This window comes from Pristis pectinata, chromosome 5, assembly GCF_009764475.1.
Source record: "Pristis pectinata isolate sPriPec2 chromosome 5, sPriPec2.1.pri, whole genome shotgun sequence".
Taxonomy (NCBI): domain Eukaryota; kingdom Metazoa; phylum Chordata; class Chondrichthyes; order Rhinopristiformes; family Pristidae; genus Pristis; species Pristis pectinata.
Window position 1 is genome coordinate 87,909,019 of NC_067409.1, and position 25,432 is coordinate 87,934,450.

The 25,432-nt window shown below is 39.9% G+C and overlaps 1 protein-coding gene across 4 annotated transcripts in view; it reads left to right on the forward strand.

Moving 5' to 3' along the window:
* Positions 1-25,432, forward strand: part of brd9 (bromodomain containing 9) — a 54,053-nt gene that overhangs the window by 13,941 nt on the left and 14,680 nt on the right. The window contains exons 5-16 of one of the 4 annotated variants that reach the window (XM_052016712.1): positions 18-162; positions 5,254-5,364; positions 6,414-6,592; positions 7,788-7,920; positions 9,370-9,445; positions 11,656-11,760; positions 15,739-15,871; positions 17,117-17,228; positions 18,824-18,883; positions 20,067-20,138; positions 21,569-21,677; positions 23,211-23,381. In XM_052016712.1, coding sequence (XP_051872672.1) covers positions 18-162; positions 5,254-5,364; positions 6,414-6,592; positions 7,788-7,920; positions 9,370-9,445; positions 11,656-11,760; positions 15,739-15,871; positions 17,117-17,228; positions 18,824-18,883; positions 20,067-20,138; positions 21,569-21,677; positions 23,211-23,381 — 1,406 coding nt within the window. The remainder of the gene's footprint in view (positions 1-17; positions 163-5,253; positions 5,365-6,413; positions 6,593-7,787; positions 7,921-9,369; positions 9,446-11,655; positions 11,761-15,738; positions 15,872-17,116; positions 17,229-18,823; positions 18,884-20,066; positions 20,139-21,568; positions 21,678-23,210; positions 23,382-25,432) is intronic. The other 3 variants (XM_052016713.1, XM_052016714.1, XM_052016715.1) reach the window with 3 other exon arrangements.

Below are 25,432 nucleotides of genomic sequence, written 5' to 3' on the forward strand. Positions count from 1 at the left end.
CTGATTTTTACTTTTAGGAAAGATCCTCATGGATTTTTTGCATTCCCTGTTACGGATAGTATTGCACCTGGTTATTCTATGATAATAAAACATCCGATGGATTTCAGCACCATGAAGGATAAAATCCTGGCAAATGAATATAACTCCATTACAGAATTCAAGGTAAGATTAATGTTGGCTCAGTATGAGTACCTGTAAATACTGAGAAAGGTGCAAGAAAATGTTACTTGAAGAATGCTGTGTTTCCATAATTTCTCAGTTAATGATTTTTCTTTTAAATACTGTCACTTATGGCCGTTTAGTTTTGACATGCTTACTTTAGAAGTATTTTCTTAATGGAAGTACATTGGGCTCAAGAGATCTGAATGAATGCTCCTTCAAACAGAGTAGATTTGCTTCATTTGTTTTTACCAAGGATTGGGGATGAGGGTAATCAAGTCTCTCAGATATTCATATGTACAATCAGAGGATTCATATTACAACTTTAAAGAAAAGATGAGGAGGCTAAATTGGATGAAACACAAAAGTGTGCTTGCCGATTGGAATACATAATCAACCTGCACTGTTGCAAAGAGAATCCCTCTATTATGATTGAGCAGCACCATTTCAAGCTAGACTACACCATGTATACCTTTTAAGTGCTTAAATGGGAGAGGTGTTTTGGCAGCAATAGACGCTGGTAGTTTTAGACCTGGGAGACATTGATAAATTATGCAAATTTGGAGTGAGTGTGCTCCAGAATTTTCCGGATATGGCAAGGACACTTAGTGGAGGAGGTGGAGAAACAAAGGTATGACTTCATGCATTTCCCTCTTCACCTCACTAGAATCTGGACTTTGGACTTCGTGCCTTTCTTTCATGCATCCTGTCTTGGCTATATTAAAAGAGCAAAAACAAAAAAAAAAGAAATAGTTATTCAATTTAACACTTGCAGGCACCAGTTCAGGTAATTTTGGGGGCAAATCTGCATGTGTTCAGGTGTAAGGCACAAGACTAATTTGACTCATTTCCACCCCAATAATCTCTCATTCATTATCCTGGGGCTCTTGAAATAATGATCACACAGAGTATTGCGTGCAGTTCTGGTCACCCAGCTATAGGAAGGATGTCACTAAACTGGAAAGGATGCAGAAAAGATTCACAAAGATGTTACCAAGACAGGAGGGCTTGAGTTAGATGGGGAGACTGTTTAGGCTGGGACTTTTTCCTCTGGAGCATAGGAGGCTGAGCGGTGACATTATGGAAGTATACAGAATCATGAGGGGCATAGATAAGGTGGATGGTCACAGTATTTTTCCCAGGGTATGGAAGTCTAAAACTAGAGGACGTGGATTTCAGGTAAGAGGGGAAAGGTTTAAAAGAGACCAGAAGGGGAAATTTTTCACACATATGGAACGAGCTGCCAGACAAAAGTGCAGAGGTGGGCACAATTACAATGTTTAAAGGAAATTTGGACAGACACATGAGTAGAAAACATTAGAGGAATATGAGTCAAATGCCAGCAAATGGGACTAGCCTGGATAGACATCTTGGTCAGCATGGATGAGTTGGGCCGAAGGGCATGTGTCCGTACTGTATAGCTCAATAACTCTATGACTCTATTAGCAAAGTGTTAGTAGGTGTCCCCAAAATTCCTATCAACTGGCAGTTATCAATAGCTTGCACGCATGGCAATACTCAATTTGAGTTTTGTCAAGAGCACTCAGTTCCAGACCTCATTGCATCCTTGGTGCAAGTACAAATAAGAGCTAAATTCAAGAAATGATGTGAGAATAGTGTCTTTGATATAAAGGCAACACCTGACCGAACTTAACATCAAATTGCCTTGGCAAAACTGAAGGCAGTGTGAATCAAGGTAAAACTCTCCATTGGCTTGGAGTCACAAGGAGTTATGGGTGTATTAATCATGTCAGCTCCAGGATATAACTGCAAAAGTTTTTTTTGGTGCAGTATCTTGGGTCCAGCTATATGCAACTGGTTCATCAATGGCTTTCCCTTCATCAAAAGGTCAGAAGTAGGGATGATCATAGCAGTGGGGATGATTGTGCAATATTCATTACGGTTCCTGAGAAAATGAAAGAGTCGTTATATGCATGCAGCAAGACAGAGACAACTGACCATGGTGCCCACCAGGCAAAGTCCCATTTGCCCACATTTGGCCCGTATCCCTCAACCCCTCCTATCCATATACTTTTCCAAATGTCTTTTAAACGTTGTTATTGTCCATACCTCAACCACTTTCTCTGGCAGCTCATTTCGTACTCATACCACCCTCTGCATGAAGAACTTGCCCCTAAGGTCCCTTTTACATCTTTCATCTCTTGCCTTAAACCTATGACTTTTAGTTTTTAGTTCCCCTTCCCTGGGAAAAAGACTCTGTCCGTTCATCCCATCTGTGCCCCTCATGATTTTATGCACCTCTATAAGGTCACCCCTCAATCTCCTACCCTCCAAGGAATAAAGTCCTAGTCTGCCCATCCTCTCCCTATAACTCAGGCCCTTGAGTTCAGGCAGCTTTCCCGTAAATTTTCTCTGCATTCTTTCCAGTTTAATGATGTCTTTCCCATAACAGGGCGATCAAAACTGTACACAATACTCCAAGTGCGGGCTCACCAACATCTTCTACAACTGCCCCATAACGTCCCAACTCCTGAACTCATTGTCCTGACTGATGAAGCCCACTGTACGATATGCCTTCTTCACCACCCTATCTAACTATGATGCCACTTTCAGGGAACCATGTACTTGAGTTACTCTCAATATACCTGGAGAATCTCTTGGGATTTTCTTTAACCCTGCCTGCCTGTTCCATCTCATACCCTCTCTTTGCCCTCCTGATTTCCCTCTTAACTGTACTCCTGCACTTCTTATAGTCATTCCCTTATTCCCAATTACTTAAACCCAATATATGCCTCCTTTTCACCAACCAGAGCCTCAATATCTCTTGTCAACCAGGGTTCCCTAAACTTGCCAGCCTTGCCCTGCACCCTAGCAGGACGATGCTGCACCTGGACTCTTGATATTGTGGCGACTCACCGTCTAGTCGGGCGAACCGGCTCGGCAGTCGGGTCGCGCGGCGTTGGAGCGACGAGGCCCAAGATGGCGGCGGGCCTCGTCTTTCCGAGCGACGGGGAGAACCCGCGCGCGGGAAAGTCCTGATGACGTAGGACTTACGTCATTGCCAGTTTTTCTGGGCGGGAGTTTTTCTCCCTTAAAGGGCCCGCACAAGGCGGGAAAATAAACCAGTTCTGTTTGGCAATCCTCCGAGTAGAGTCTTGTTTTATTCCGCGGTAGCAACCGCTACAATATCATGTTTTTAAAAGCCTCCCATTTGCCAGTCGTCCCTTTACCAGCAAGCAGTCTCACCCAGTGAACATCTGCGAGACCCTGCTTATTGCCTCCAAAATTGGCCCTGCCCCAGCTTAGGACTTCCATGTGGACCTGTCCTATCTTTCTCCATAACTATTTAAAAACTAATAAAATTATGATCACTGGGCCCAAAGTGCTCCCTGACTGACAATTTAGTCACTTGCCCTATCTTGTTTCCAAAGAGGAGGTCCAGTATTGCACTCTCTCTGGTAGGGTCCTCCATATATTGATGAAGGAAACTTCCTTGGACACATTTAACAAATTCCACCCCATCCAAGCCCTTGGTATTATAGGTGGCTCAGTCAATATTAGGGAAGTTAATATCTCCCACTAGTACTATGCTATTATTCTTATAACTATCTGCAATCTCTCTACACATCTGCTCCTCTAATTACTGCTGACTATTGGAGGGCCTATAAATACAGTCCCATCAAGGTGACTGTCCCCCTCTTGTTTCTAAGTTCTACCCATATGGCCTCACTCGATGATCCCTGAGGACTATTCCCTCAAAGCACTTTTGTAATGTCCTCCCTCCTCAAAAAGGCAACTCCCCCTCCTCTCATACCTGTACCTCTGTCACGCCTATAGCATCTGTATCCTGGAACATTGAGCTGCCAGTCTTGCCCTTCTCTTAGCCATGTTTCTGTACTGGCAATAATATCCCAGTCCCCAGAGCCAATCCATGCCTTGAGTTCATCCGCCTTACTCTTGCATTGAAGTAAATGCAGTTTAAACCAGTGGTCTTTCCTTTTTATTATGTTCATGACCACTAAACTTGCTCTCATTGGCTACAGTATTTTTCTCTGACTTCTCACTGTCCTCTCTACTGTTCAGGTTCCCACCCCCCCCCCCCACCAATTTAGTTTAAACCTCCTGAGTCACACGAGTGAAGCTCCCTGCCAGGATATTGGTCCCCCTCCAGTTCAGATGCAATCCATCCTTCTTGTATGGATCACCTCAACCCAGGTCACCTACTCAGGTTGAGTGCTCTGCAGCAAGTGATACAGTTACTGACTTCTGAAAGTTATTTTATCATCAACAAGACACAGTTCAGGAATACGATGGAACAGTTTCTCCTTGCCATGATGACCACTGTACCAACAATACTTAAGAAGCTCAATATTTTGCAGCTCAGCAGGCTGTTTCAGTTCAATGGTAATCCTGAGGGGTAATAGGGGCTCAAGCAATCTGATCTTAAATTATTTTTTTAAGAAAATAAATAAAATCACATTAAAATACTTTATATAAAAAAGCATTGATAAGATAAGATATATGTTTTTTAGTCACATGTACTTCGAAACACACAGTGAAATGCGTCTTTTTACATTACTGAGAATGTGCTGGGGGTGGCCCACAAGTGTCATCACTCTTCTGGCGCCAACATAGCATGCCCACAACTCCTAACCTGTACGTCTTTGAAATGTGGGAGGAAACCGGAGCACCCAGAGGAAACCCACACAGACACACGAGGAGAACGTACAAACTCCTTACAGACAGTGGCGGGAATTGAACCTGGGTCGTTGGCGCTGTAATAGTGTAACACCACAAACACACACACACACACACACACACACACACACAGAACAAAAATCCTTTACTTTTGTCTTTCTTTCTCATGACTGTAAAATATCTATTCAAGCTAATGGGCTCACAGATCCAAAAGCAGATTCTCCAGCGTAAATATTGAGGAATTTCAGTATGTTCTTGTCCACTTGACTCAAGTAGAAATTGTCAGCAGAGATCAGTCAATAACTTTGGGTCTTTTGTGTTTGTGTGGTTGCACCAAATTGCTGGCACTTTCTGACAAAATTTGGCAGTTCCATGCAGACCCAGGAATGTCTTAGTGATGATTTTAAGTAATTTTGATTCTGTTTCTTTCCCAAGGGTGATTTCAAGCTGATGTGCGATAATGCAATGACTTACAACCGACCTGAAACAGTGTACTACAAAGCAGCAAAAAAGCTGCTTCACACAGGATTTAAGATGATGAGTAAAGTAAGATGATTTATTTTCTTGATCTCGGTATCTGATACATTGTGTGTTTAGTGGTGGATCAGCATTGTATTTTACTTGAGCAGACATGAATCCAGTGTTTCATTTTGCTGCTTGTTAATATTGGTCCCATAATTGATGATTTTTTAAAATTTATTCATTTTTTTGGATTGTGGGTATTGCTATTAAGACCAGCGACCGTAGTTCATCTATAATTGTACTGGATAGGTAGCTCAAAATAGGATACCTTTTTGAATTGCTGCATTTCTTCTGGTGAAGCTGCTTCTGCAAAGCTGTTGGGCAAGGAGTTCCAGGATTTCGAGCATCTGATACATCTTATGGCGAACGCTAAGAGATATGCTAAACGAAGAGGGAGGATAATTATGAATCGCATCTTTTGTATTGCAGCGTTTTTAGAATAGGCTTTGCATATAATTGGCCCTTTCAGTTACGACTACGCTCCAAAGTACACTTAAACTAGATTAAAGAAGTGATGAACTTTTACCAGCTTGAGGAATTTGGTGCGTAAATTATTGATAGAATCGACTACAGTTTGTATTGCTAGGAATCACAAAAGTAAGAGGAGAAATGTGAGCAAACTAGTATTCTTGAAATGCATTTTATTACAATGCAAAATTGAAGTAAGTTAAAATTTAGTGCTCTTATTGTGTTTACAGATTATTTAATATTTTTAATGTTTTTCGCATTTGGGAGAGTTGGAATGCCTTTTAATGTTGTCTAATTTTTTTCAGCATTAACTGTTGTTTCCACCATTGTATCTCTATGGCCTTGCCTTATGGTGTTGATGACTGTCATGTCTCTGTCAAGGCACACCATAGTTTGCAATCCATTTACTATATGTCACTAGTATCCTTCACCATTGAGCCCTAACAATGCTCATCTGTAATCACTCTCATTCACCAGAGTGTCAGTCATTAAACTCGGTACACATCAATGACCAGCAACTACTAAATGCTGTGCATGTGCATGCAGTTCACCCCAGGACTTGGGGAGAAGTAAAAAGCGTGCCCTTCTATGTTCTTTGCTTACAGGAGCGTCTGTTAGCTTTGAAGCGCAGCATGACATTCATGCAGGAGATCGATTTTTCTCAGCAGGCAGCACTGTTAGGCGATGAAGATGTAGCACAAGAGGAAACTGTTACAGAAGTTACTATAGTACCTGTCGAAACAACAACCAAAAAGTCCAAGAAGCAAAGTAAAGAGGTCATCAGGTAAATTAAATTTCAATTTGAAATTGCTGCACCTTTTCCAAAGCACCTCTTGAAGCTTTGTAAATTGGGTGGTGTATTTTAAAGAGAGTTTGTAGACAGTGAACCTTTCAAAAATCCAAGTTAGAAATATGTTGAATGAATGAGATTAAAAAAAGCTCCTATCAAAGAGTCACTGAGGTTGAAATATTAGGGACAATTGAATTGTTAGTAGTAAATTTGTATATCTCCCATCATTTTATTCTGTTGCTGTAACATCTCAGAATGACAAACTAACATTGGAAAACCTGATTATTTGACTAAGAATGCCCCCAAAGTAATGATTCATGTTTCTTGTGGTGTTTTCTTGAAATTATTCTTCCTAATTTTATTTGTAGCTTGGAATAATCATTCACTTTTTGTAGGATCTATATCTTTCTACCCCTTCTCTCCTGAATAATTGGATCTGCCAGCTTTCTGTTATTTAAATCACTATAAATCTTAGAATTTTGCATGTATTCTGAAAGCAGAACTTAAAACTTAGTGATTGATATCAATTTCACTGTGACTATGTTCTCCCCCAAGATAGGCTGGGGAATTCCTCTCTCTAATCCTACACCAGTCAGACCTGATGAAAAGTTGGGGTCTTCATTTATTTTGTGGATACTAAAGGGGAAAAGGTGCTTTACTGTATTTTTGTTTAGATTTTTTATAATTTACATCAATTGTGATATATTAAAATTTCTTTGAATATTTGAAATGTGTAAAACTGCAATTACAGTCCTGGAGATGAAGTGCTTTCCCCAGTTTTGCTTGTTGCTGTCAGGGTATTCCAGGGTCTGGGTTAAAGGACAATTCCGCCTGAGTTCTCACTCCACCTCACTGCCTGATCTTTGGATACATGGAATCAGCAGGAGCGACATTTCCCATCTGGTACAAATGAGCACAAATGGCTAGGGACCACAGCCGATCTCTTGAGCAGTGGTCCAGTAAGATCCAGCCCAGTGATTCCTTGCTAGGATATGGTTGCATCACCTTTGTCCAATTGCATTATCCTTTCGGAGGTTTTGAAATCTTGTAATAAAACTGTAATATATTGGTTCTGTCATTGGGCTTAATAGAGCATATGTGTTCAAGGAACTAATAGTTACATTAGCATGGATGGAGCTGATTTACTAGATTGCTCACTTCTTGTTATCAACCTTTTATAATATTTCAGTTACTTGTATGAACCAGAAGGAAATGCATGCAGTTCAACTGACAGCACAGCAGAAGAACATGTCTTAGCTTTGGTGGAACATGCAGCGGATGAAGCTCGAGATAGAATTAGTAGAAGTGCTGCTAATTCTAAGGTATATCAATAAGTCAGTTGGATAAAGGATAAAATGTATGTGAGAATACACTGTGAAATAAGTGTGAAGGCATCCTGACTCTGCATCTTTATGACCTCTGACTGGAACCATTTCTATTTGTATGATCATTCATAAACAGTACAAGAGGGAGCTATTTGTACCAGAGTTCCTGTGCAAAATCTCAGAATGGCTCTCCCATATCTCTTCTTCATCATACAGCTTAAAATTTCCCTTTTTCCTCCATCTCGTTATTTACTTCCATTGTAAAAGCTGCTGTGTATTCTTCCTTTGCCATTTTGGATATTTTATATCTTGATAAATCTCCAGAGAGGAACAGATCTGCCACTCCCTTTTGGTGTATTTAAGTTGATAGTTTCTATTTGCCAGCAAGGTAACTGGCAACAGTTTATTTCAGTGTAGATAATGCAAACCTAATTTGCTGTTTGATCCTCGTTTGAGGTTTATATTGATTCAGAAGCAGTCTGCATATGGATCAATGAATTGGGCTGAAATGTATTCACTTCCTAGAGCACGGATGGTGACCACTTGTTTGTGAGTCAGGTCGAATTTGACTTCTGTGCTTGTGTATTTAATTTTTGAAATCAAAAATAGCTAGGGGGTCAGATGCAGCACATCTGGCCTCCCATTCTGTCTCTGGGTTCTCCACTGCTGTTGTCCTAAACCGAGGGGCTGGATAGTTGATGTACATAGTGCTACCCCATTCTCTTGAGTCTTGAATCTTGATTAAAAAGTTTAAGTGGTTTGTTTGTTATTCTTTATTTTACTTCATTTTTAACTGAATTCTAGTAGTTAAAGATATTTTTAGGTGAAGATTTATTTATTTTTAACATATTTCTGAATATCAGAGGCATGTTAAAAAAAACTGTTAAAACAGCATCTGACAAGTCTGAGCTGTGAATAGGCCATTCGGGCTTTCTGAAAGCACCACCTTCGGATGCACAACCTGAGGCAAAGTCACCAGTATATTATGCTCTGCCTTACGGGACAGCTACAGAAAGAGATTTTCAGATTGATTGATCCCACAGAGCTGCAAGAGGTAATTGTGGTCATGGGAGATGCACATTTTGGGAGATGGGAGGGCAATGCGGGGAGGAGCAGATGTGACCTAGTGTCTTCAGATATGATTGTTTTCAATAATTAAGGATGTAAAGTGAAAACATTGTACAAACTATCTGCATTAGATTTAAAACGGGACATTCTTGTAAGGAGTAATTATATTAAAGATCTTGGTTATCTTTAATTCAGAGAACCTGATACTCCTGACTGATCCCTTAGGATTCAGGCTACCAGCATATTTTTTTGAGACAAAAGTTCTTGTTTCATGAGAATTTTGATTGGCAGAATGGGTCAATAGCTTTATGTAAAAAATGCATTCTGACTAACTGAAATAATGCATTTAATCTAACTCACATTTGTATTTCATTCCAGATTGGCTACCTCAAAAAGGATGGTGAAGGTCCATTACTCTTTGCTGTTGTAAACCAATCTGATCCAGAGACTGAAGGCAAGTTTACTCTGGTGCTTGCAATTCTTAAAATGTTCCAGGGTGAAATTGACCAACAGAGCGTCATAAAGTAGGAGATACAGAATTGGCAGTACTTTTCACAGCATGTCTAATTTTCTTTTCATTCACTCATTGATGTGGGTATAGCTGACAAGGTCAGCATTTAATGTTCATACCTAATTGAGAAGGTAGTAGTCACCAAGAACTATTGCAGTCCTCTGGTGAAGGATCTTCCACAGATCTCCTATTGCAAGGAGTTCCATTATTTTCACCCAGCATTGATAAAGGAACAACACCCATATTTCAAATTCAGGATAGTGTGACTTGGAGGAGAGCTTGTAGATTGGCATTCCCAGGTATCTTTTGCCCTTCTCTGTGGGGCAAGTCACTGGAAGCTGCTGTTTGAAAAGTCTTGATAAGTTTGCTGCAGTGAATTTTGGAGATGAAACATGCAGCAGTCACAATGTGCTTGTGGTGGAAAAGTGAATGCTGAGGCTGGTGAATAAGCTGTTAAACAGATCGTTTTCATTGATCCTTACAATGAGCTGGGCTATGCTTGTAAGGCCAGTATTTATTCTTCATCTCTAATTGCTTTTGAAGTCATTTATTTGCTTGGTAATTTCAGATGGCATTTAAGTGTCAGCCAGATTGTTGAGTCTGGAGTTATAAAGGTCAGGTAAGGTTGGGTTTTTCGTACAGTCCAGTAGTGTTATGGTCATCTTTACCATGACTAATTTTTTTTTGTATTCTGTATTGGGAGTTGAATTGTGGTTTCTGGATTTATTATTATTCATTCAAGGGATGTGGGCTTCGCAGGCTGAGTCAGCATTTAATTGCCCATCTCTAATTGCCCTTGAGAAGGTGGTGGTGAGCTGCCTTCTTGAGGCACTGCAGTTCTTGAAGTGTGAGTATACCCAAAATGCTGTTATGGAGTTCCAGGATTTTGACTGGCGGTGAAGGAACAATGATGTATTCCTAAGTCAGGATGGTATGTGGCTTGGAGAGTAACTTCCAGGTGTGGTGTTCCCATCCTTTTGCTGCCCTTGACCTTCTAGCTAGTAGAGGTCGTGGGTTTGGAGGGTGCTGTCTAAGGACTCTTGCTGAGTTGCTGCAGTGACTCAACCATCTTTGTAGATGGTCCAAACTGCTGCTACTGTGTGTCAGCGGTGGAATGAGTGAATGGTTGTGGATGGGGTGCCTATCAAGCAGGCTGCTATATCCTGTATGATGTCAAGCTTCTTGAATGTTGTTGAAGTTGCATTCATCCAGGCAAGTGGAGAATATTCCGTCACACTCCTGACTTGAGCCTTGTAAATGGTGGACAGGCTTTGCCGAGTTAGGAGGTGAGTTACTTTCCTCAGGATTCCTGTCTTCTGACCTGTTCTTGTAGCCACATTGAGTACATGGTTACTCCTGTTTAGTTTTTGGTTAATGGTAACCTGCCAGGATATCTTTTACTGGGAGATTCATTAGTGGTAATGCTATTGAATGTCAGGGGGTGATAGCTGGATTTTCTCTTGTTGGATATTGTCATTGCCTGGCACTTGGGCACGAATGTTACTTGCCATCTATCAGCCCAGGCCTGGATATAGTCCAGGTCTTGCTGCATTTGGATGTGGACTGCTTCATTATCTGATGAGTCACAAATGGTGCTGAACATTGTGCAACCATCCGTGAACATCCCTACTTTTGACCTTATGACTGAAGGAAGGTCATTGATGAAGCAGCTGAAGATGGTTGGGCCTAGGATATTACCCTGAGGAGCACCTGAAGAGATGTCCTGTTTTCATCCAGCTATCTGGATTACTTGTGTGTTAACCATTACATCACCATTTCATCATAGAGACCACTCTACTGCACTCCTGATGTACCTTGCATTTTGTAGAAAATGTTCAGGAATTGGAATGAATTGCATGCCACAAAAAAAAACAATTTCTGATTTTTTTTAGCAACTGTATTTATATTGCTGGTTCTGTTGAGTTTCACTGAAGGTTAGTGCTTCTACTTCACTGCTATCATGGTAAAATTGCTGTTCCATGTCCACCATAATCAGTTTGCAAAGGGGAAATTATCACAGGGTTATATGTGGATGTATATTTGTTTGCAATGTATATGTGTTGACTTGAGAACCTCTTCTGATTTATCACTTGCAATATACTGTATGTGTATCTGGTTTGAAATGTAATTAAATGTCCCTGTTGACATTGCAGAGGAAGAGGTTCACCCAGTGGATCTGAGTTCCCTCACAACTAAACTGCAACCAGGTAGCAATACAATGGGATTTAAAGATGATCGGAGAAACAAAGCTTTATCAGGTAAGATTTCTCCACTTCTGCATCCTGAACTATTTTTTTCAATGGCTATTCCCTAGATTATGGAATAGGCTGGCAGATTGGAAAGTGCTTTGGATAAAAGGAAGGAGAGGGAAAATAGGAACCTATTGAACAGTTAGCCTGACATCTGCGGTCAGCAGAATGGTGAAATCCATGCTAACAGCTTGTTTTAAAAATCAGCCTAGTTTTTGATGAATCTATTTTATTAAAGAATGTAATTAGCAGGATAGAAAAGGAGAATTGGTGGACGTAGTATGTTTGGAGTTTTGAAAGACATTTGATATAGTATTGCATAAAGGTTTGTTATATAAATTAAGAACTTATTAGGTTGAGAATAACATGCATAGAGATTGGTTAAAGGACACAAAACAAGTAGATGTGAATGGGTCTTTTTTAGGTTGGAAGGTATAACTAGTGTGGAGCCACCAGAATCACTACTCAGTCCTTGGCTATTCCTAACTTTGTTTAATGATTTAAAAGAAAAAGCAACAGTGTAACATATTCAAGTATACAGTTATAACAGAAGTGATGGAAAATGAGATTTGAAGAAGATTTGGGGCCTGTAAAGGGATGCATATAGAAATAGGGTAGGTAGTGCCTAATGGAGCAAATTATGGAAAATTTAGGAAAAGTTTTTCTAAACTATTATGAAATGAAAAATAGGAAAACAGTTTGTTTTAAAGAATGTGAATCAAGTAAATCTCGGAATACAGAGATGTGGTACAGAGATACAGGCAGACCCCCCCCCCCCCCCCCCCCCCCCCCCCCCCAATGGCAGCAGAGACACTGAGGAGCAGATCGGGAGGCAGATTTTGGAGAGGTGCAAAAATAACAGGGTTGTTGTCGTGGGTGATTTCAACTTCCATAATATTGATTGGCACCTCCTTAGTGTAAAGAGGATAGATGGGGCAGAGTTTATTGGGTGTGTCCAGGAAGGATTCCTGACGCAATCTATGGACAGGCTGACTAGAGTAGAGGCCATTCTGGACCCGGTACTAGGCAATGAGCTTGATCAGGTTTCAGATCTCTCAGTGGGAGAGCATTTTGGAGATAGTGACCATAACTCATTGACCTTTACCATAACCTTGGAGAAGGATAGGAGCAGACGAAAAGGGAAAGTATTTAATCGGGGGAGGGGGAATTATGATGCTATTAGGCAGGAACTTGGGAGCATAAATTGGGAACAAATGTTCTTGGGGAAGTGCACAGTGGAAATGTGGAGGTTGTTTAGGGAGTACTTGCATGGGGTTCTGGATAGGTTTGTCCCATTGAGGCAGGGTAAGGATGGTAGAGTGAAGGAACCATGGTTGACAAGAGACATAGACTGTCTTGTCGAGAGGAAGAAAGAAGCTTACGTAAGATTTAGAAAGCATGGATCAGGCAGGGCTCTGGAGAGTTACAAGGTAGCCAGGAGGGAGCTTAAGAATGGACTTAGGAGAGCTAGAAGGGGGCATGAGAAGTCCTTGGCAAGTAGGATCAAGGAAAACCCCAAGGCATTCTACACGTATGTGAAGAATAAGAGGATGACTAGCGTGAGGGTAGGACTGATCAGGGATAAAAGAGGAAACATGTGCCTGGAGTCAGAAGAGGTAGGGGAGGTCCTTAATGAATACTTTGCTTCAGTATTCACCAGTGAGAGAGACCTTGACGTTTGTGAGGATGATGTACGACAGGCTGATATGCTAGGGCATGTCAACGTGAGGAAAGAGGATGTGTTGGAACTTCTGAAAAACATTAGGATAGATAAGTCACCAGGGCCAGATGGGATATATCCAAGGTCTTACAGGAAGCAAGGGAAGAGATTGCTGTGCCTTTGGCAATGATCTTTGCGTCCTCACTGGCCACAGGAGTAGTGCCAGATAATTGGAATGTGGCAAATGTTGTTCCTTTGTTTAAGAAAGGGAGTAGGGATAACCCTGGGAATTACAGACCAGTGAGTCTTACTTCAGTGGTGGGCAAATTACTGGAGAATATTTTTAGAGACAGGATTTATGAGCATTTAGAGAAGCATAGGCTGATTAGGGACAGTCAGCATGGCTTTGTGAGGGGCAGGTCGTGCCTCACAAGCCTGATTGAAGTCTTTGAGGATGTTACAAAGTATATTGATGAAGGTAGAGCAGTGGATGTGGTGTACATGGATTTTAGTAAGGCGTTTGATAAGGTTCCTCATGGAAGGCTTATTCAGAAAGTCAGGAGGCATGGGATCCAGGGAAACTTGGCTGTGAATTCAGAATTGGCTCACCCATAGAAGACAGAGGGTGGTGGTAGATGGAGCATATTCTGCCTGGAGGTCTGTGACCAGTGGTGTTCTGCAGGGATCTGTTCTGGGACCCCTGCTCTTTGTGATTTTTATGAATGATTTGGATGAGGATATGGAAGGGTGGGTTAGAAAGTTTGCTGATGATACAAAGATTGGTGGTGTAGTGGATAGTGTAGAAGGTTGCTGTAGGTAACAACAGGATATTGATAGAATGCAGAGCTGGGCTGAGAAGTGGCAGATGAATTCAACCCCGATAAGTGTGAAGTGATACACTTCGGGAGATCGAATTTGAAGGCAGAGTACAAGGTTAATGGCAGGACTCTTAGCAGTGTGGAGGAACAGAGGGATCTTGGGGTCCACATCCATAGATCCCTCGAGGCTGCCACGCAGGTCGATAGGGTTGTTAAGAAGGCGTATGGAGTGTTGGCCTTCATTAGTCGGGGTATTGCGTTCAAGAGCCGCAAGGTGATGTTGCAACTCTATAGAACTCTGGTTAGACCACACTTGGAGTATTGTGTTCAGTTCTGGTCGCTTCATTATAGAAAGGATGTGGAAGCTTTAGAGAGGGTGCAAAGGAGATTTACCAGGATGTGGCCTGGATTGGCGAGCATGTCTTATGAGGATATGTTGAGTGACCTAAGGCTTTTCTCTTTGGAGAGAAGGAAGATGAGAGGTGACTTGATAGAGGTGTACAAGATGATAAGAGGCATAGATCGAGTGGATAGTCAGAAACTTTTTCCCAGGGTGACAATGGCTAACATGAGGGGATGTAATTTTAAGGTGATTGGAGGAAGGTATAAGGGGGATGTCAGGGGTAAGTTTTATACACAGAGAGTGGTGGGTGCGTGGAACGCACTGCCTGCAGAGGTTGTGGGGGCAGATACATTAGGGACATTTAAGAGACTCTTATTCTTATCATTCATATGTCTATGTGGGAGGGAAGGGTTAGATAGATCTTAGAGCAGGATAAAATGTCAGCACAACATTGTGGGCTGAAGGGCCTGTACTGTGCTGTAGTGTTCTATGTTCTAATAGTATTGAATAGAAGAGAAAATGAGGGGCTGCAAGGCCTCCTAATACTTGGGTTCTTATGGACATGTAATTTTTCAACCTTGAGGTTTGTGATTTTAATTTGATTTTCATAATTGAAACATGGTATGCTACTGACTGATTTTCAGAATTCTGGTAGAGCATGGTCAACATTTTTCCTGTTATCACTCTTCATATCTCCTGATGACAATTGACCATTTCATTGATTTCTGTATCCATTCAGATTTCAAATGTTAGACTTTTTGCCACTCTGTGCTGAGATAATCAGTACATTATTATATGACTAAGTTTTCATGTGCCTAATTTTTTGGTGTCTTTTACAATTTATTACACATGTGAAATGTCTTTGTTATTCTTTGCATTTTTTAATTCAATCTCATGATTCCATCAGTCATTAAAACACTTTGAGGAAAAACTGGGAAAATTGTGAATGGGGGAAATAAATTCAAATTCGAGGGAGATATTCCTATATTTATTATATACTTCCATAAAAATGCTTCAAATTATTGTTGAACTTGGAGACAAATTATGTAAATGGAATCAATTTGATAACATGCTTGAATTTATAAAACCCAGTGTCTCTTGTTTACATGTTTAAAATGAAACATATTGGATATAACAGCATTAAGACCTCCCTTTATCCACTGCAGTTACATATCTCAACTGTGTGTACACCGCACAGTCCATCCAAAACAATACCATCTTCCCAAATCTTACTCCAGAGGAGACAGAACTGCTATATTCCACATACGGAGAAGAGACTGGGGTGCAATGTGCCTTAAGGTAATACAAGTCATAAATGTGTACTTTAGAGTAAGCAGTTAGTTTTAATATTGCATGTAGAAAAAAAACTACCAAGTTGTGCTGTGCATACCTTGGCACTAAAGGAGAGTCATCTTAATATTTTCTGCCATCTTTTATAGTAGTCTCATAGTTAGTTCATGTACAGTAAGAAGTTATTCTAAAAGGAAACGACTGTTAAGTGATAACTATAGCAATGATCCTTAAGAGGCTATTTCCTGTGCAGAAATATGCATTCTTTTGAAGGACCTTTACAGGCTAATGGAGACCATAAATGAAGCCAACCTTCTTCTGTACAGGAGCATTGCCAGTGGACCATATCATTCCTTGTGCTGGATGGCAGTGCTGTAGGAAACGTCAGCATGCCACTCTTTTTTGACTTACGTCTTTGTGCACTGCAGTACATAAGTATTGACCACCATCTCAGCCATTGGGCCCGCCACTGAGTCCAGAGGAGGCTTCAGATTGAGCTTAGCTTTGTGCCAGACATGGCTGGTAGATGAGCAATAATTTATTGCATTTGAATAGAGTTGCCACCTTCATAGTTTTCTTTACTCTGCTGTATATTTTTAAGTAATTAACAGTGATGTAGTGTATTTTAAGCTGATTTTTTTATTGAGCTATTTATAAAATTTAACCGCTTTAGTTGTTTCTAAATGCCTGAATATACAAAACATTTTAAAATGGGTAAATTATCCTTCATGGCTTTGAGAGTCAAAGGCTACCAGTATATACTGGGAGTGGAGCCGCAGGTTATGCTATGGAGCCTTATTACCACTCAGCTTTGTGAAAGGGCCGTTAAGAGGAGGCTTCCACAATAACCCCTTCCAGAGGTGTGCCAGCAGCCATGGGATTTGCACATGGGCTAGGTTTGAGCAGCAGGTTCAAATGGATTCCGAATGTGAACCAACCTGGTGGTGCACGATGGAGATGTAGGAAACGTCCACCAGATGGCAGCAGCAGTTAGCAGATAAAAAAGATGCTTTTGACTATTGGACATTCGGGATGTAAATTTGCTAGCAATTAAAACTTTGTTTATCCACAAAATAGATAATATTTGTTTTAGTAAATAGTCTTCAGATTCTACAACATTAAAATCCAGAATCCAGAAAGCTGTAGTATGAACTTTTAAGTTTTGATTGAATGTAATTTTGCAGGACATTTTTTTGAAAAGGGAGTCTGAACTTCCTTTCCATCGTGTATCTTAAAATTGTATTTTTTTTGCAGCTTGCAGGAGTTTGTTAAAGATTGTGGAAGCTCCACAAAAAAAATGGTTGATGACTTGTTGAATCAAATCACAGCAGGGGAACATTCCAAGGCTGTCTACCACTTATCACAAGTAAGATCAGTTTTGCCTGGCTGTAATAGACATCGATAAGCACTGTAGGTTATCTGGTGGATCATGCAACATCTCTGGAGAAAGTGCAAAATTTGTTGATTTAATAAGGCATTGGAATTTCCACCTTTCTAGCACAGCTCCAGAGTGAATTCAAATTACATAACTAAACTTAACCATGCACATTTGAACAGAACTCTACAATGATACTTATGATTGATTATTTTAATCAGATTTTTTTGTATTTGCATTGGAGTATAAACAATTCAGAGTGAGACTAATGGGATAACTTTGGGGGGGGCTGGCATAGAGTTGATGGGCTGTAATACATGCTTTCATGTTCATATGAACCATGGAAAAAAATGAGTGAAATTGATCACATTTACCGAGGTACAGTAAAAGAAAACTTGTCTTGCATACCGTCCATACAGATCAATTCATTACAACAGTGCATTGAGGTCATACAAGGTAAAACAATAATAAAATGTTACAATTACAGAGAAAGTGCATTACAGGTAGACAATAAGGTTCCAGGTCATAACGAGGTAGCTTGTGAGATCAAGACTCCATCTTATCGTACTAGGGGACCATTCAATAGTCTGATACCAGCAGGGTAGAAACTGTCCTTGAGCCAGGTGGTTAGTACTTTCAGGTATTTGTATCTTCTGCCCAATGGGAAAGGGGAGAAGAGAGAATGTCTGAGGTGGGTGGAGTCTTTGATTATGTTGGCTGCTTTACTGAGGTAGCGAGAAGTATAGACAGAGTCCATGGAGGGAAGCTGCTTTCCATGATGTGCTGAGCTGTGTCCGTAAGTCTCTGCAGTTTCTTGCGGTCCTCAATAACTATACCTCATTTTAAAAATGTAAGCATGAAAATTGCCTCAGAACTCTTCATTGGAACTAGTTCAATGAATTATTAAAAGGTATTTTGTATAATAAGAGGTTGGGATTGAGAATATTGTGTGACTTTAATTTGAGAAGGTCAAAAATATAAGGTAATCACTGATTTTCATTTTTAGGATCTGGGCAACTCTGGCAAGGTCAGAATCTATCACACATCCCCAATTACCCTTGAGAAGATGGTGCTGCCCATTTGGATTGCCATTGTCCTTGGGGGAAGGCATTCCTATAGTGTAGTTCCATTACTTAGATCCATTGACAATGAAAGACCAGGAATACATTTCCAAACAGGGTAATAAATGATTTATGGAGCGACTTGTATTCCCATGCTTCTGCAGCCATTGTTCTTCTGAGCATTCAAGGCCGCAGATTTGTTTTTGGGGTTAGGGGTCAGGGCCATGACAAGGAAACCTTTCAAGTTGTTGCAGTTCATATCTAAGACCAGTAAGTCCCAATTTTTTTTATATCTAAGGAGTGGTTAGAATATGGAATTTGCTGTTATTTGCATTGATTGGAATGAAGGGCATTGATGTATTTTGGATAGATCTAGCCAAGTACCTGTGAGAGAAAGAGATTATGTTGGTAGATTGAGGAGAAAAAGCTAATGTGTAGCATAAATATTGGGAAAGACCAGTTGAGCTGAATGGGCCATAGACTCTTTATAACAGTTTAACAGTGTTTGAATCCTTTCTTTTTCAGAAAAGAAATATTGAGCAAAAAACAAGTAAAGATACCAAAATGAATCTTGATGAAGTGCAGGTGCGTAGTTTGTCCTAAGATTTTATTTACGGGAAACTGAAATTTGACATTAAAAAAATCATGAGATACAAATCAGGTCATGATGGCAGACCAGCTAAAATAATGAAAGAGGGTACGGGTAGAAGCTCTGGCAAACAACCTCCATTTGCTGCTCCTGAAAATCTGAAGATATTCCCACTGACCAGCATTGCCACCATTTTTAACAAGAGTAATAGGTCCAAGGGTTACAACTGTTGAGACTTTGACATCATTTTTTACTGAGAAGATTCTTGCTAGAACCTTATGAATAGCTTGCACCCCCTTGCATAGGAAGTACTCCCAGTGTGGCTTCAGAACAACATGAAGCAGCAGCAACATGATTTTCTCAGCCAGGCATATTCAGGAAAAATGTCAAGAACACCTGGAGGTTTATTTAGCCTTTAATCTGATTAAAGCCTTTGACTCTGCCAATTGTGGGAGTCAGTGGAATATCCTGTCTAAATGTGGCTTCCAACCAAATTTATCACAACTTCAAGGCTCCTCAATGATCAGGTGACTGCTTCCATCCTGTGCAGTGGATCTCTCTCTGAGCCAGTTGCCAATGGAACTGGCATAAAGCAAAGTATTAGCAACTAATATTGGACTGATGGCACTGTCTTTCAATCTCTGTCACCTCTACACAAGAAGTAAAGTCGGTGGTATTAATTGAACTCTGGTATGCAAATGAGTGTGTTTAGTTGCACACTCAAAGGAGGATCTACAAACAGCATTTAGCTACTTCTGTGAGGTTTACTATAGCCCAGGCCAAACCTTGAACATCAGCAAAGCAAAAGTTCTCCACCAGCCTGCTGCCTGTCAATCATCAGACCCAGCAAAGATCATCTACATTGACAGTAACCATTTTGTAAATGTGGAATATTTTGCCTACTTAGGCAGCCATTTCTGGTAGAGGCTAAGCATAGATCTGGATACTCAGTGTAGATTCCATTGTGCCAGTCACGCCTACTGCTTACTGTCATACAGCGTTCAATATCCGTGACATCATACCAGCCTTTACAAAGCAATAAATCTTTATTTTCAATCACTCACTGTTATTCCCCTATTTTCTAATTCAGGCATATATGCATTTATCGCTTCAGCCGCTGCCTCATTTTCTTGTTTATCCTGAACCATAAGTGTATTAACTAATTTTGTTTTCTTGTAGGGTCCAACAATTTTTATAAAAGAGGAACCCAAGTTGCAACCTGTCTGTCCAGAGATATCTAAACCGATAATGGTGAGAGAACCTGAATGTACAGTAGTTATAATAAAAGCACTCTGCAAGTAATAGTTTTAATTAAAAGATGTGGCTCATATGATGCCTTTCACAAGTTCAGGACTACTGAACCCATTTTAGATCACATTAAGTACTTTAAAGAGTGACTACTGATGTATGTAGTGGCCAGTTTTCTCAGAGCGTGCTCTCATAACAAATAGAAAATAGGATCATGCTATAATATAGGGCAGTGAAAACATTCAGTTATATTAAGAACCAACATACATTTGTCCAAGACCTTTAATTTTCCAAGAGGTGGGTTATGTGTCTTTGAGGAAGTTTGGACAAGTTTTGCGAAGACAGTAGAACTGTCTGGAACTTGATCTTGAAAATTAGAGCTGATAGATGCAGCATGGGAATTGTTTCATCTTGTCATACAGATCTATAACACTCAGAACACAGCACAAAACTCTATAGCTGTTGAGCTAATGATATCAGACATTATGACCAGTGATGGTCAATCCTGAGTCCATGTCTGTGGTTATTTGTTTACAGGCTGCTGAGTAAAAGAAATGTCTCCCTAGCTAGTGGAATGCCCAATGCATTCTTTGAATGTTTCTGCAATAACTACTGTTCCCCAAGGGAAATAAACGGTTGGGTGGGGGGGGGGGGTGGAGGTGGTGGTGGTGTGAACAGAGGGTTTTATATATTTTTCAATTACTGGTCACAATGTTTATAGCTAGGAAGAAAAGAAAAAAATCTTCAGAAAGTGCTAAAAATTAACCAAGGAACACAGAACATCAAGGACTGAGCATTTAAAATTTGGAAGTTGAGGGGTAACCATTTCGGAAGCTGAAATACAAAACTTTGTTGTGAATGCCGGACTTGTATCTTGCAGTGTCAAAATAAAATGTTTTTAAGCAGAAAGTTAAATGGGATTATAGATTTGCCACCATCAGGTCTGCAAATGCTTATTTTCAAGAAAAATATAACTCACAGTTGGTTGATTAGCAGCTCAGAAAGGTCAATATGTCAGTTTTATCTCTAAATCAGAATTGAGTGTTTCTCTTTTTAGTGTTCCTTCATGATTTTTACTCTCCTTGCATGCTGTGTTCTGATAGACATTATTGATCAAGAAGGTTGTGAGGATTCTGGCCAATTGTATCAGCAATGCCGAACTAGCAGGGTATTTCAAAAACAAGCTCTGAGAAATGAACAATTATAATCGCATGCATTACTTGCTTTTGGAAAGATTTTCATATTCCTGAATTGAGACTCCTTTTCAAAGATTTACCGACATTAGTGGGTTTCTGTAGGTAGATAGTCAATATTGTGCAGAATACTTTTAAACAGGAAAATGGTCTGTTTGTCCAGAACTTGTGAAAATTACTGGACAGAAAGTCAAGCTTTGATATTATGCTTAAAAAATTGTACTTTATTCATTGCTGTAGACTGGAGGGGCAAATGGGAGTACAGGTGACAACCGTCCTGGCCTGGATTTCATTCCTGTGAAGTCTTATTCCGATGTCTCCTTAGATATTTCTTTACTGAACTCACTAGGTAAGTGTGTGTTGCAATTGGAGCATGGTCTTTCATGTGGTCAGCTCCACCTGAATTCTAACATAAATAGCAACATCAAATAAATTAAATACTTTTACATGAAATTAATGAATATTTAAACCTTTCTTTAAGAGAAATAATCTTCTAAAACCAAAAACAGATTACCGTGTTACAAACCCTTAATTGAGATTGCCAGAATTAAATTTTGCTTTTCATCTTAACTTGTATATATACAATATTAGTGGATATACTGCATGCTGTTGGACTGGAGTGTATTTAAACTTTCTAAAGTTTTTCTCCCATTGCTCAACTTCTGGGGAGATGCTATCAACAGGGCTTGAGGTTGATGTCACGCAAACTATTTATGGAAGTTCCTCAAGAGTGGTTTGATGCTCCTTGTCATCTTGGCCTTTATATAATCCAAAGATTTCAGTAATATAGATGGGTGTACTAATAGATATATGAAGATATTTATGCTGCACATGTTTTTTAATGAAGCAAAACTATGACTTGCTGACAGTTTCCAAGTAACCTGATTGTAAATATTGGGCTATAAATTTTCTTAAGTATGTAGCATACACTCTATTTTCCTGTAATTTGTGTCAAGAACACAAAACAGTTTTTTATTGACTTCATGAAAATTACCAATGCCTAGTAGTAAGTTTAAAGCAGTCTTTCTGGCTTGTTTTAGTCTTCATGGTTAATTGCAGATTTAACACCTTTGGTGTCTGTTAGAACTTGCTACTTCTTACACAAATCTCTTTCTTTTATCTAAGGAATTTTCAGATTCTCTCAAATGAGAATTTCTTGCTTGTTTTTTGTTTTGTTGCTTTCCTGAATCATTTGTGTCTACACGTTCTTCATTCATCATAGTTTTCACAGCACTGCGGATCCGTTGCTCAATAATTTCTATGGTTCAGTAGATAAAAACTTCATTCTAAGACATTTCAGCAACAGGAAATGTCCAACGTTAGCAAATATTAGCTACTTATAGACAAACATTTGCCTACCAAAATCCAAGCACTGAAATATTGCTACTTTTGCAGATTGCTTAGTCTATTTGGTTAGCTCATTATTATTTCATCCTGAAATTCAACTTTGAAGCCAATTGAAACGGATGAGTTGAAAGTCCCCGTCCTTGTGTCTGCAATGTTCTTGGATAAATTGTGAGTTGGTAGTCTTGTTTCTGATGGGTTTGATCTGTGGGTTGATACAGGATCTATAATTTATTGCTAATTGAGCAATCTTCCTCTTAAGGCCAGATAATAACTGGCTTCTGCAAGTGAAAAATCTTACAATGATGGAGGAAGACGTTGACTAGGTTACTGAAATGGAAAATGTTCCATTTCTCACTTCTAGCAACCCACCCTGATGAGCAGAAAATTTGTTTTCCTAGAACAACCCCCCGAAAAACACTTTTACAGTTTGCTCTATTTGTGCAGATAGAATTTTATTTTCTATATCCCTTAAGAGCCTAACCAGTTTCCTAAGCTATCTAAACTGCACTTTAATTTAAAATTTGTCACATTTTAGGGAAAGTAGTGAAGAAGGAGCCCGATCACGATGATAACCAAAGAAATCTAGATGAGACCACCAAGTTGTTGCAGGATTTGCATGAGGCTCAGACAGAACGTGTCGGTTCCCGACCTTCTTCAAATCTCAGCTCAATCTCCAGCAACTCCGACCGTGAGCAGCACCACCTAGGTATAAGCTAAGTTAAAATAGTTTTGGTCCAGTTTATGCCTGCTGAATATAGATTGATTATTCTTCAGTAACTTTCAACAAGATCCTTTTCAGCTGTTTGGGGGAAAGTATGCAAGATTTGTGTCTCTGCATGTGCTCCTGTAGTACTGTAGACTTAAAAGTTGTAGCTAAGTGCAGATGATGGAGGCTATTTAATCTAGTTGCTCTTCCTTTTGAAATCTATTGCTGTTTATCCTTTCTCTTCCTCACCCCACTCCTCTTAATCTCTCTCCTCTGCTTCCTCACTAATTCAGTTGAAATTTGAATGATTCCAGAGCTCTTGTCTCCACTAACCAGCACAGAAGATTATACCACGCATTAATCATTTCTGTGAAGAAATGTATTCAGGTATCAATTCTGAAATTGCCTTATAGTGCTTCTCTCCCTTATTCTTCAGTGGAGGTTTAATTTTAAATTTCTGATTCTTTAAGGTCATTCTCAATTACTTTAATGATTGAAGAAGTCAAGTTTTCCAGTCGAAATACTTCTGTCAGTAGGAGTCAAATCTTTGCTGCTAGTAATGGTTCTGCCAAACCTCAGTTTAACACTACATTCATACTCGCTGTTTCTTCTGTTAACTGCAATTAATTTCACTCACTTTGACTAAGCTATACTTGCACAAAGCCACGTCCTAATTTGGGAAATATTATGGCTTTAATTAAATAATGTTAGAGTAACTGATAAGATTGCCTTGGTCTGAGGTGCATTTCTAAAAGTCTAAGGTAGTTTCCTCTAGTTCATTTTTTTTATATCCATCCAATTATACCCTGTCATATACGTTGGTTGAAAAGCTTCATTGAACAAGATGGTGTACAAGTGGATTGTTTTGTTTTATGGTTAACATTGCACCATCTTTTAAAAGATGGTTGACATTCAGATTCATGAAGAACAGTTCATCATATCAAAGCCACATTCTTTTATTTTGGAAAAAGTTAACTGTCTGTGTGACATATGTAACCATGAATGCTAAATGTCTGAAACAGAAGAAAATGAGTAAGAATTGTTTGTTAGTATACTGGCACCCTGCTTAATGCTACCCAGAGCACTGATTCGTTATGGTGCACTTGGCCCTCCAGGCCAAACATTCACAGATATATACGTCTTCACATTTTTAATAAATGATATCCACTCAGGATACATGCAGCCATGCCAGGTATCTAGTGTGAACTCCTGCCTGTCGCACTGGCTGCGCTGTGCTGGGAATCTGCAGCAAACACCTGTCCTGCAATGGTACGTGTGCCGCAATGAATTGCTGTACAGCTCTGTGTGGAGAGGATGTTTGAGAGCTGGCGTTGGGCAGGCCAGATGGAGCAGTGCAACCTCTCAGTGATGAGATGGTAAGATGAGTGCAAGACATTGCTGGGGACTAGCAGCACCTATTCCATGTGTTGACAGACTACCTGGATCCAACAGTTGCTCTCATCACCTCCTGATGTCTCACAGGTGGCCTCCTCACGATGACCCTTGAGGCAATTAATTGTTGCTGGACCACCAATAGAAGGCAGGAATTAGCGCCAAGTTCCTGACCTGGCAACAGGAAAGCAGGGCTTCTTGCCTTGTTCTCAACACAGCAGCCAAGAGGACAGGGGTTCTCATTGGGTTCCCAACACAGCAGTGCTGTCAGTAATGAGTCTCTTATAATGCTCTAATGACCCCTTTTAGCAATGATTTCATTATCACTCTCTTTCCTGGTAATGCATCCTGAGTGACTTATGTGCAAGGTACCAATGTATGAAAATGAGAAAGATACTGATAACCTTAGGCTTGTAGTACTGTTTTGCAAGTAAAGCACACACAGAATTAATGTTAATGTCTACATTTTGAATTTATACTGTTAGTTTGGGAATTGCAGATATCTTTATTGCAAACTGTTGTCAATCTACATTTTGCTAACGACTCAAAACCCTGAAGGAGTGTGAAACTCTAATGTTCCTGTGTCAGATCTTTAATTGCCTTTTCTCTGTCCTTTGACTACACAACATTCCTCTTCTGGAGAATGCCATTTTTAGTCC